We start from the raw sequence: 12,908 nt of genomic DNA, 5'->3' as shown, positions 1-12,908 counted from the left end.
GGCTTTAATATTTATTCTAGAAAGTTGACATTATGTTGGTGAATTTTTAGAGATTCTTTTAATTATTTTGAAGAGATGAAAGATACGAAGAGACTCTAGTGATTCTTGATAGTATGGATGAGGCACCAAATTGTACATGGTACGGTAATGCTAGATTCACACTGCATCCGTCGTACGACGCAAATCGGATGCAGCACCCAGCATAAGGTTTAATATTTAGAATTTTATGTAATGTTTATAGAATTTTTTGTAATTTCTGAATAACTGTTTAACTTTCTAACAAATTTTTCAAATTTTTCAAGGTTTTACAAATAATTTCTTAAAAAATTATAATAAATAAAATTATATGCCTTATGGTGGAAGAGATTAGAATAAATTTTCATTTTGTCTTTTTTTCAAAGAGGTTACTCTGTACAAGTCTCTTCAGGTGACTTATGATTACAAATATTGCAATTAAAAAACACTATTCATTGAATTCATGCAGTATTTTAGCTGTAATTGCCCTAATTTCAGCATAAAGAAATTCATCGTCGACTAGAGATATCCACAGTCTCCTGTCAAACCTTAACCAAAGAAGAAAAATAAGAGAAAATAGAAAATATTGAATAATATTTTTATTTTAACCTTATGCTGACAAGAAAATGTTTTCTCCCATTAGTAAGTTTATGATTAATGTGTGTGTGCACGTACGTGCGCGCGCGCGCGCGTATGTGTGTGTGTGTGTGAGCGAGATTATAATCATATGAAACTAATAAATTTAAAGAATATAAGGAATCTATACTTATAAACTTGTCTCTCTCTCTCTCATTCTTATAATCTTTTTATTATTTGTCGTAAAAGAATTTATATATATCAAATATCATCAAAGAAATATATGAATGTTTAAGACCCAATTCCAGAATTCATGGTTAACTCTTAATCGAGGTCTATCTTATTCATTATCTCTTTCCAATTCTAGAACTGGAAAGAGATGAGAAACAAGTTGAACCTCAATTAGGAGTTAACTGTGAGTCGTGGAACTGGGCCTAAATAATGCATTTTATTCAAACGAATTTATTACAGAATTATCATCGCCTAAATCATTCCAAGGAAGAAATTTAACAGGAACTGTACGTCTTATACGTGATTTAGCTGCAGATATTCATGCAAATATACAACAATGGAACAACCTTCATATTCAAGGAACTACTTTTTTAAAAGACATAACACAAGAAAAACATGATACAAATTATTCTAAGATTTTACAAGATTTGTGTGATAAGTTAGAAAATATTTGTGATAACCTGGTAAATTTTCTCTTTTTTTTTTAAGAGCATATTTTACATTCTTTTACTATATTATTTCATGTTTTTACAACTTTACAGATATAGGTTAATATTATTTTAATTTAATTGATGTTTTAGTTGAATTAAAAATTATATTTGTAACTTATTAATATATATATATAAAAAATTGAATAATCTTATTTTTAGGATGGCATAGTTAGAAACTTAGATCAAATTAAAAATCAACTAAAAGCCGTATCAATCTTAGAGAAAACAGATAAATTGTTTATAACATGGCCGACAACAAGGTTTGGTAAGGAATAACTATAACTAGATCTATTAAAAATATATACTTTACACAGCGTTCACTATAAAAAGTTAAGTTTTGACTGTTTTTTGGCTAATGTGACAAAGTTCCGAGATATATAAATTATATATCATATAAAAAGGCTATTTTTAAGCAGAGTCAAATGCATTATAATTTATATTGACAGGTTCTGCTGACAGAATAAGAGATCTGTCAATATAAACTGTTAGCACAAACTGTTGGAAACCAAACATATTCTGTAAAAAACAATTGATGTCAATCTGCTATGATATTTTGTTTGAAATATCCAGTAGCAAATTGTTAGAACATTGCTAACATTTTATTTGCTAAAAACTTATTTGTATATCTTACAATATTTTGATATTTTGATAATATAATTAAATTATTTAATAAAACTATGTTTTATAATATTATGCTTCCAAAATGTTTAGGTGAGGTAGCAGAAACTATATATGAAGCATATTATATGGAAGTCAAATTAAAACGCAAATTACTCGAAAATGTTGCTCACAATTGTACAGAATCTTGGAAGATGCTTCATCTTGCAGCTTGGGTGTACGAGCCCTTTATAACTGAAAATTTAATGATTTTATTAGATTCATTGCTTATTGAAACTGGTCACAGATGAGAAAAACTAATGCAGCATTATATTTTTATTTCAATTTTAATATACTTATATAAAGCAAGTAACGCAGCTGGAGGAAGAGATCGCAATTTTATTTATTTATGTCAGGAATCTAGATTAAAATATAATAGATAGAGCTTAAGTACATTTTGGTGTAAATTTATATATATGCGCCTAAATAATTTTCGGTCTTGAATCTTAAACTAAAACTATAAAATAGTAATATTGTAAATTAAATTATCAATTTAATGATTTTGATGCTAATAGATATCTTAAAAGTCCATAAATAATTTATTGCGAAAAAATATCACCCTAGCCAAAATTCGAACCTCGACTTCCTTATATACCGTATCTGATATCTTTACTAATAATAGTAATTTGTAATTGAAAATGTCTAATTTTACTTATATCGAATATCGATACAATATAAGGCCTGTTCTTTTTGGTAGAACTTTTGCATCAGTTCATTTTTCTTCTTCTATCGGGGAGGAAAGAAGAGGAAGAAAGATGAACTGGTGCAAAAGTTCAGCCAAAAAAAACAGGCCTATAGGCTTCAATAATTGGAAATATCGAAGTCCAGAATATCGATTCAAGATATCGACGTTATGAGATATCGATGGCTGCAACGCCAATTCCGCCATGCCTATTTTAAATCCCCCCCCCCTCCGCTTTACATTCCTCGTGCATACACGTACTCGTGTTTTTGTTGGTATCGTTATATTTATTAGGAATCTAATTTGATATTGCTTAAAAAAATGGGTAAAGCGAAAAAGGTCAAAGTATCTAAAGGCGAAACCAAAGAACCGAAAATTGGTTTGGCGGATCAAATAGAACTTGAGAAAGGGGTGAAAGTAAAAAATCGGCAAAAGATAAGGCGTCGGGCCGACGAAGAAGAGGTTAGTTTCAGCATTTACTTTATTTACTGTATTTGTTTATTTCATTTTGTTTTTTGAAATCATGTAGAGATAATTAAATTTTTAAAAAAACGCATAAATAAATTTTAAAATCCACAAAACTACAGGAAAATTGGAATTAATTGCATTGAACTGCATTATCAAAATCTTTCATTTTTTATTTCAACTGCAATTTATGCTACTATTCTTTAAAATCAAATAGAGATAGTTAAGTTATTTGGTAAATTTTTTATCATTCTTACATTTTTTAATTTTAATTTCTAGTATATAGCACCAACTCTGACGAAAAAAATCTTGTCGCAAGCTAGGCAACAGCAGTTAGAGATCGAAGATGAGATTAGTCCTAGCAATCTCGAAAAACCCAAAAAATCAAAGGTGAATCTTGGCTCCGGTTTCAGCGACGACGAGGATCAATCTAGTGATGATGGAGAACCAGTGGAGGATATATATTACGAGAACATTAATATTGATGAGGATGATGAACGGGCATTACAGATGTTTATGTCAAAGGATGCAACACCCATGAGGACGCTGGCAGACATAATAATGGAAAAATTGACAGAGAAAAAGACAGAAATCGAGACGCAGTTCTCCGACGCCGGAACTATTCAACTGCAGGATTTGGATCCGCGGGTGAAGGCAATGTATGAGGGTGTTAGAGACCTCCTGGCAAACTATCGTAGTGGCAAGCTACCGAAGGCTTTCAAGCTCGTACCTACCTTGAAGAACTGGGAGCAAATACTTTATATCACAGATCCAACAAAGTGGTCTGCTGCTGCCATGTATCAGGGGACAAGGATATTTGCTTCAAACTTGAAAGATAAGATGGCCCAGAGGTTCTACAACCTGGTTTTGCTACCACGCATTCGGGATGATTTGGCAGAATATAAAAGACTAAATTTCCATTTGTATCAAGCGCTGAGAAAAGCATTGTATAAACCTGCTGGATTTATGAAGGGAATCCTCCTACCACTCTTAGAATCAGGAACGTGCACGCTAAGAGAGGCCACTATCATCGGATCTGTAATCGCGAACAATTCTATACCAATTTTACATTCCTCGGCGGCTATATTGAAAATCGCAGAAATGGATTACACGGGTGCTAACAGTATCTTTCTCAGGATCTTCTTAGATAAGAAATATGCGCTTCCATACAGAGTAGTGGACGGAGTAGTGTTCCACTTTCTTAGGTAAGATATCGCTCTCTTACATAAAAAGTGACACAATTTCAAAGATTAAGTTTCTCAGAAAAGAAGAAGACTATTTTTTGACTTGACAGAAAATTGTTGAATAATTAATTACTATCGGCAAAAAAAATATATTCACATATTCAATAATCACAATTTTAAATCGTGTGACTATTTTTGTGAAATTAAGTTTACTTTGAATGATTGATAGAATGATGTTTACTTAACTCATTCATGGTAATATCTCAAACATCATATTTTTTAGCTGTATCACTTTTGAAGTAGGAGAACTTTATATAAAATAACAATAAATTTTAAATAAAAATTATTAAGAACTATGTTCATATCAAAATATAATCCATTAGGTTTGAAAGAGACACAAGAGAGTTGCCAGTACTATGGCATCAGGCCCTTCTAACGTTTGTGCAACGATACAAGAGCGATATCAGTTCTGAACAAAAGGAAGCCTTGCTAGGACTACTGAGGAAACAGTCACATCATTCGATCACTCCTGAAATCAGGAGGGAATTACAACACGCGAAATGTAGAGACATAGAAATTACAGAACCCAAACCAGAACCAATGGATATTAAAGATACATAATGCGTCCAAATATCGAAGTTATTGTATTGTATTAGTATTTATAATTATAATGTAATAAGGCCGGTATCAGATTATGTATTGAAAATTGAGAATTATAAATTGAAAATTAGAATTTGATGAATTGGATAATATTAACAATATAATATAAAGTGTATATAGTATGTCTGTAAAAAATGACTAAAATTGGAAATTTATACTTTCCGTATAAAATTGGATGTTATGCACATGAAATAGTTCAATAAGAGAAATTAATATTTATATTTAACGATTTTGTAGTTTATATGAAACTTTACATTTTAATTTTTTAAAAACGTTTATTTTTCATTAAAATAATTTTTTATTCAGATTCTAGTTCTAATTGCTATTGAACTTTTTTGTATCACTTCCTTTGGAATAATTTTTATTTCATAATTTTTTCATTTTGTTAAAAAATATATGTAATACATCTTTAATCCGTTTTTGATTATTCTGACAGTTGAATTCTTCTCTTCAATTCGCAATCTTCAATCTCTAATGTATGATCTGATACAGATTTAAAAATATTAGAAAAAAAAATTAAAATAAAATAAATATCTTGGTGGGTCAAATGATTTGCAAGCAAAGATTCGAATTGCTGTGTAAAAATACATCTGTATTTGGTCCTATGCTTAATTAAATACCTTAGACTAATATTTGCATTATTTTTACAATTGTTATGCCATATAGAACGAAGAATGTAATATACTGGATGATGTACACAGCAGTCACATTAAAAATCACATACATATGCACAATTACATAAATTATATTAAATATATCATTTTTATCACACAACTTATAAATATCATGAACATATCATGATACTCTCGTAATACACACACGCGCACACACTCATCTGATAGATGCAATAGAAATTCCCATTTTTGAACTTAATAATAATTTAATTGTATGTGAATATATAAATAAGGAAGCACAGCGCAACTCGAAGAGCAAGAAGTGAATTATAAATTTACTTAATATTATGCTAGAAATTTAAGATGCCTATTACGGTTGAAGCTGGATTTTCATTGCTTTAAATAATTCAATCTTGAATTACTAATATACACTATATATGTACTTGCATATATACTATATTATAGTCTTTTCAAACTGCGCGCCGAATTGTTTTTCCGGACTATAAACGCAATTAAAACTACTCTAGTAATCGTGAATTAAATTGACAAGCAATTTAACGCTATCATCAAGCATTATAAAGATGTTAATATGTTGAAACTGTTAATAAATTTATTGCGAAAATATTACCTCGGTCAGGACTTGAACCCGGATCTCTTGTATTCCATATGAGCGTCCTAAGCCATTAGACCACCGAGGTCTTACCACACTCGGTTTTTTTAATTGCGTTTATAATCCGGAAAAACAATTCGGCGTGCAGTTTGAAAAGACTACAATATGGTATATATGCAAGTACATATATTTATATAGTGTATATTAGTAATTCAAGATTGAATTATTTAAAGCAATGAAAATCCAGCTTCGCGACCGTAGACATTCTAAATTTCTAGTATTGATTCCGTTTCTCACATATGCGGTCTAAAATAAAGATTCTTAATATTGTTAATATTATGCTACATTAATTCGATTCTTTTGAGATATTTATATCTCAGTTTTATCTTTAGGACTGAGAATTTTGTCTTCCTGGTTCATACTTGCATACTTTGAATCCAGAGCAGCATGTTGATCTATAGAAATCGTCTTCATTATTCTCTGCTCGGACAAATAAAGATTTGTATTAATCAGAGGCACTTCAGTAGTACTCGATTTAATTATTCTACTTTCAGATTCCTTCTCTGCCTCTGATTTCTTCGAACTTTCCCGCAATTTCGAACAGGTCTCGCTGTTTGCGTCGTTGGCGTCTTTAACAAGAGATTCGGGTTTCTCAGTTAAATGATCGCTCTCTACTTTTGTGTCGTTCACATTTGCTTCCCCATCAATGTCTCTCTTCTCGCGTTCGTTATTCTCCAGAATGTCTCGACGAATCATGAGAATCTCTGGTTCGCTCTTATTCAATGATGGAACGATCACCTTGTCTAATTTTGATTGATTCATCATTTTCAATGCTATAGGTACAGAATATTTCTCATCGTACTTTTCTTGCGATTTGTCTGACGCGTTCACAACTTCATTCGTAAGAATCTCGCTCTTCTCTTCCTTCAATCGACGATTATTATTCTTTTTAGCAAGTTCCTCTTCCATAACAGATCTTTGTAGAACTCCTTTTGTCAAGGCGTTCAAAATAGGTCCCTTCATATTTTTGGAATCATTAAATTCTATTCTTTCTACTTTCGTTTTATCTTGTTTTTCTTTTTGTGTGTGTAATGATTTCTCTGGTGTTTCACGATCAACCTCTTTAATAAGAGGAAATTTGTCTGGTGTATTTTCTGATATTTTCTGTGGTATTTCTACATTTTTATTTTGAGAAACTTCGCGAAACACATCTAATTTTTCCTTATTATTTTCAACCGCAATATCCACATTATTATTCTCATCTCGAGGCTTTTCATGCTTTTCATTTAATTTTATTTTGTCTGCATTACTCCAATCCTTTTTCAAAATTTCTTTATTATTTTTTTCGATAATAATCTCATTATTCTTTATACTATTTTCTTTTTTACTGTTTTCTATCAAATTACTTTCTGGCAAAACATTTTCTTTCACATCAATTTGTATCTTTTCGTTCTTTTTTAGTATCTCGTCCTTCGCCATTCTCTGTTTCTCCCTCTCGAATTCTTGCTTTTGTTCCTTGATATCCTTCAGAATCTCCTTTTGTTCCTGCATCATCTGACGTTGCTCCAATTTATGTTTCTCCAATGTTTTTCTAAGTTGTTCATGTCGTTCTACAGCTCTAGCATTAGCTATATCTCCATCAGCTGCCAACTCTGACTCCTCCTTCTTTATTGCATCTAAAACGAGATTATCATTCTTCTGTAAATCCAACGACTGCTCCTTTTCCTCGATTATCTTTATCTTTTCTTCCGCTTTCAAAGTAACAGGTTTATCAATTTTAGCGTTATCAATATTTATAGCAACCTCCTGTGCTTGTGCGTTTAAATTTTCATTTTTGATTGTTTCATCTATATTTTTTATTTCTGGCACAAGAGAGCCTACTACTATCTTATCAGACTTTTCAACATTTGGCTTTTCGCTGATGATCATACGTTCAACAGGTATTGGTGGTTCTTGTCGAACGTCTTCCACTTTCAGATTTAATGTTTTGCCGATAACATTTATGTCAGGTAGTTGATTAATTTTATCTGTAATATAACATAAAATTAAGAAAGTAATATATCAAATGAACGTAATAATAAATAAATTTAAATAATAATTTGTACCTTTCGCTCTGGGAATAAGTTCCAGACTATTGGGAATGTCGGGAATAATATGTAAATCATCTTTAATTATCTCTAACGGTAAATTATTGATTTGAGCGAGCGGCTTATTAGTCACCGCTAACTTTGTGTTTGTAGACTTCTCTATAGCATATAAATTGGCGTATGTACCGAGGATCATGATCCAAACACCGACGATTAAAATGCACTAGATATAAAATATATACTATATAAAAAGTTGAAAAAAAAAATCGTGAAACTGAGATTTACAGGAAAGGGCTTTACCTGTGCTATAAGTCTTTCATTAGTATTTTTGCTGCTTATAGAGATAAAAAATACTGTCGGGAATATTAAACAAATCATCACACCAATCGTTGACCCCACAATACCAAGAACAAACTCTATGTTCGGTACTAAAATACCGACGATCAGGGAAATGCTGACTATCGCAATTGTGAGGCATCGAAATCTGAACTCCGATAGATAATTGACAGACGGTTCGTGGGTGTATACCTAATAAGGTAGTAAAATGTAAATTAGGAATTCTAGCAGTATGTTCTTATGTTCTAGATTTATTTGCAGTATATATACGTACCCGACGAAATAAGAGAGAATTCAAGCTCGCACGACATGGAAATATGACTAGAGGAAAACTGAATGCAACCGAAAACACGAATCCCAGTTTAATCAATTCTGATGTAATGCTAGGTTCGAAACTCAATAAAATATTTCCTGCAAAATATAACAATAATAAAGGATAGTAAAGTATTAATTTGACAAGAAATCTATTCTTTTCAGCTAAACTTCTTGCATTTCTTGCATTCATTTTTCTTTTCTTTTTCTTCAAGTTAGAAAAATAAGCAAGAAAAATAAACGATTTAAGAAGTTTAGCTGAAAAGAATAGACCAAATAATTATAAGTTGTATATTATACAGTTCTGTTGAATTACCTGTAAACGGTTGGGTACAGAATGCAATGTAACCGAACAAGCCAACGCACATATATACAAGTGTACATATATTCAAAGCTCCTCTTACAACGTCGTTCATTTTCTCTAACGATACATTCGGAATGGTTTCGTATATTTCAAACAATTGCGTTTGACAGAAAAGAGCCATAGAAAATATCGGTAGGCATTGAAGGATGCCGGCCGGTCTCCAATAATTAACATTGTTAAACCAATCTCCCATAAAAATATGTAGGGTTGATTCGCCCATAATCTATCAATTAGTAAAGAAAGTATATTAATTATATAGTGCTTATGTATCTTATAGCGAATCCGGTCACTTCCATTACATTAAATTAGTGCATACTAAAAGCTGCTATACGTGAAATTATTACAGTAAGAGTAAATGTAACGCATATAAATATCTTAAACGATTAAATATTCAATAATAATATTGTCATGTTATTAACAGAATATATTTATGTTATTCCAAAGTTAAAATCGATTATAGCCATGTATAAAAATGTTTTGGCACTCTATTAATTATAGCGGTTTTTAATTTCTTAATCAGCATTTTAATAATTTCTTGAAATATTAGTCGAGATGCACATTTTTTAAAATTTATTGCGTAATTGTATTAAATAACATGCTAGCATGCCATGGTTTTAAAAAAGTATGATCAATGTCATATAGATTGGTCTTCATAAATTAGATACAACATTTATAAGTTCTCAATTAACAGAAAAAGATCTGTAATCGAAACTATTCTTCAAAACAAAACTTATAAATTGCGATTATGGAAGAATAGGGACAAATATCAAAATTTACTTGCAGAATTAAGTAATTCACTTGCAGAATTAAATTAAGTAATTTTCACACAATTTCTTTTTGATAAATTCTATTAATTTTCTGCAAGTGAATTTTGATATTTGTCGCCATTCTTTTATAATAGCAATTTATAATCTTGTTTTGGCATACTAGCATGTCATTTAATACAATTACGCAATAAATTAAAAAAAATATGTATTTATATATATATATATTAAAATAAACATGACAATTGTACTAAGAATTATGGTTTGTAAAAGTGCTGATAATTTTAGACATAGCTACTATGTTACTGCTTTTAGATATTTTGTAAAGTAACTTTAATGTTCACTAATAAAACTCTAGTGCAGTGCGAGTGACTGAATTCGCCATTAGACGAACATAATTTATATTAGTTAAGATATGGAATAAATTGTAGTTTATACACTATACCTTTAATACAAGACAGAGATAAAAGACAATGGTAGCAGTGCAAATACTAGACAGACTGTCAATGTTTCGAAGCAATCCCAAGGGTAAAACTATGAAGAGTCCAGTGAAAATTAGCAAACTAGTGCGGATGTCCGCCGGATTCTTGCTCATCATCTTGCAGATTATCTGCGGTCCCAGATCGCCAACAACGACAAAGTAGGCAATGCATGTACCTAGCATAAAACCAATAATAAACAATTCTGCCAGGAACTTTCCCATGTGGCCAAACGCGTGGAAGGCGAGTAGCTCAAAGTTGCGTCTTCTCGATATCACAGCTGACTTGACGAGGAAATAACAGGCCAATCGAGACAAAGTGCTGCATAGAAGCAGCACCAGAACAGCCAGTACTATACCACATTGCTTAAAGCAGAAAGGCATCGCCAGAACGCTCACACCTATGATGCTGTTAGCGAGAGTCATCACATGCGACATTTGGGAGATCATTTTGAGGATCATTTGGGAAATCTGGCCTGACTGTTATCTGCGTTATGATTTTTCCTTATCTGACGCAGTGCGACAGGTCTCTTTGGGTTTTACATCTCATCGAACCTCTGTAATCAGAAATGACCTGTTAATTAATGAAGTTGCTCGATATTAATCATCTAGAGCTGATTCGAAAATACATAACACATGAGACTTTTCAATAAGAAACAATGTAACACAGATCATTTCAATAAGACACGATGTAACACAAATCATTTCATCTTTGTATACAATGTAAACAACAAGAATGTTATGATTCATTGTAGGTCAGAAATATAGATAACAGGGTGCGTTTTATTTGGTGAAACAAGTCAACACAAACGTTGTTCTATTTTTCTTAGCATTCTTATGAATAACAAAGAAGGAAGCTTGTGTTGATTTCAAAAAATCAAATGGTAAAAAATCATAAGTATAAATAAAGATAAATACTAAATGACAATCCAAATTTATAACTGTAACAAAGAATGACAAAGGATTTAGAATTGTAAGTTATAGACTCACTGTCAACTCTGGAGAGATCTAGGATCTAATTGAGTGAGTCCAATAAATCCACGTCAGCTCCAGAAAGTTACCAAAACAAATGTCTTACTAATAGAAAACATTGCTGTTCTTCAGCGCGCAAAATGAATTTCACGTGCGAGTAACTGCGCGGCATCAATCAGTTTTCCTTCCAATTCCAATGTGGATGACGAGGTTAAACTTGGTCGATACAGTTGCTACACGCGAAGAATTATTTTGCGCTGGTCGCGCAAAAATCCTTTTCATTTTTTTACTATTACATTATACGTCATACTTTAGTGACAAACCGGATTTAACGACAGGAAAATCAAGACGCCGGTTTCTTAGGACTACCACCAGTAGCACCATTAGGACCACCTTGGATGCATTGGATGCATTGGATGTCATCATTCTGCTTCGACATGAAATTACAACGATACGCACACAGAACATATACTGAGGATATACACAACACATGACTTGCATGTAGGAATAATATTTATTAGGAAATGTATTTAATCCTAAAATATTATTTTTTTATATTAACATTATTCTGGGTAAAAGTTCACCCACATAATTGAGAATCTTTTTACACTTTTTCTACTTTATAGGGGATGGGGGGTTGTAAAATGTTATAACTAAACCAACACTATTTTAATAAACTATGTTAAACATATTAAATATTATTTTAAGCTATCAACATTTTAATAATAAAAACTGAACTCAAAAAGAGCGCTTAGATAAAGGTTCACTCACAATAACATTTTAGTGTTAATTATATAAAATAGATTAATTTGTATTCATAATTATTCTTGAAAATTTGGTAAAAAGAATTTTCATGTTTCATGATATTTTTAAGAATTGTTACATTTTAAATTTATGAAAATTTCTGAAGAAGCCTAAAATTTTTTGATTTTATAAACTTTTTTCAAAAATTTGAAATGAGAAATCTTACAATATTTCAGAATTTACATATACATATATGAAAAATTTTTTAGAAAAGATGTAGACTTTCTCATTTCTGAAATATTCGAATTTAAATAAAAAAAAAATCTGAGAAATCTTCTAAAAAATCATAAAGTTATACAGAAATTCCAAAAAAATTGTACGAAATGTAAAAATTCTAACAAAAATTTTCATCAGGAAAGAGTTTAATAGATGTTTAGGCATTTCAGGGTTCCTCAACGTACGTTCTTTCTAGGTTTCCAAGAACATTCAAGTCCCAGAACTACATATATAGATTTCTTTATTTTTTATTATAAATATTTAAAAACGTCCATATAATATTCTTATACGTGGACATAAATATCTAATACTTGATCTATATCTCGAATTGACTTACACGAGACATAACGCCATTATCTTTTTGAATTTGCCTTTATATATATATATATA

General features: G+C 31.0%; 3 protein-coding genes across 6 annotated transcripts; 2 read left to right on the top strand and 1 right to left on the bottom strand.

The window, feature by feature from the left end:
• Positions 1–108: 108 nt before the first annotated feature.
• LOC108759476 (cyclin-dependent kinase 2-interacting protein-like) lies at positions 109–2,294 on the top strand. 3 transcript variants are annotated; one of them, XM_018504927.1, is made up of 5 exons: positions 109–139; positions 514–657; positions 1,063–1,286; positions 1,473–1,578; positions 2,025–2,294. In XM_018504927.1, the coding sequence occupies exons 2-5, from the start codon at positions 642–644 to the stop codon at positions 2,219–2,221; spliced, it is 543 nt and encodes a 180-aa protein (XP_018360429.1). In that variant the 5' UTR covers positions 109–139; positions 514–641; the 3' UTR covers positions 2,222–2,294. The 3 variants fall into 3 exon arrangements, with proteins under 3 accessions (XP_018360429.1, XP_018360427.1, XP_018360428.1); XM_018504925.1 differs by lacking the exon at positions 109–139 and adding an exon at positions 355–427; XM_018504926.1 differs by lacking the exon at positions 109–139 and having other exon boundaries at positions 486–657.
• Positions 2,295–2,892: 598 nt separating this feature from the next.
• On the top strand, positions 2,893–4,981 carry bys (Bystin). Its single transcript, XM_018504924.1, has 3 exons — positions 2,893–3,114; positions 3,397–4,322; positions 4,685–4,981. The coding sequence occupies exons 1-3, from the start codon at positions 2,974–2,976 to the stop codon at positions 4,920–4,922; spliced, it is 1,305 nt and encodes a 434-aa protein (XP_018360426.1). The 5' UTR covers positions 2,893–2,973; the 3' UTR covers positions 4,923–4,981.
• Positions 4,982–6,397: 1,416 nt separating this feature from the next.
• Positions 6,398–11,817, bottom strand: LOC108759477 (putative sodium-coupled neutral amino acid transporter 10). Of its 2 annotated transcripts, none has more exons than XM_018504928.1 (7): positions 11,517–11,817; positions 10,494–11,083; positions 9,237–9,507; positions 8,883–9,019; positions 8,573–8,800; positions 8,291–8,495; positions 6,398–8,212 (listed from the first exon to the last, which is right to left on the bottom strand). In XM_018504928.1, exons 2-7 carry the CDS (start codon positions 10,986–10,988, stop codon positions 6,555–6,557), a joined length of 2,994 nt encoding a protein of 997 aa, XP_018360430.1. In that variant the 5' UTR covers positions 10,989–11,083; positions 11,517–11,817; the 3' UTR covers positions 6,398–6,554. The 2 variants fall into 2 exon arrangements, with proteins under 2 accessions (XP_018360430.1, XP_018360431.1); XM_018504929.1 differs by having other exon boundaries at positions 11,605–11,817.
• Positions 11,818–12,908: the final 1,091 nt, after the last annotated feature.

This window comes from Trachymyrmex cornetzi, unplaced genomic scaffold (assembly GCF_001594075.2).
Source record: "Trachymyrmex cornetzi isolate Tcor2-1 unplaced genomic scaffold, Tcor1.1 scaffold1885, whole genome shotgun sequence".
NCBI classification, from domain to species: domain Eukaryota; kingdom Metazoa; phylum Arthropoda; class Insecta; order Hymenoptera; family Formicidae; genus Trachymyrmex; species Trachymyrmex cornetzi.
The sequence above is the reverse complement of the archived record's forward strand: the minus strand, read 5'-3'. Positions and strand labels throughout refer to the sequence as shown.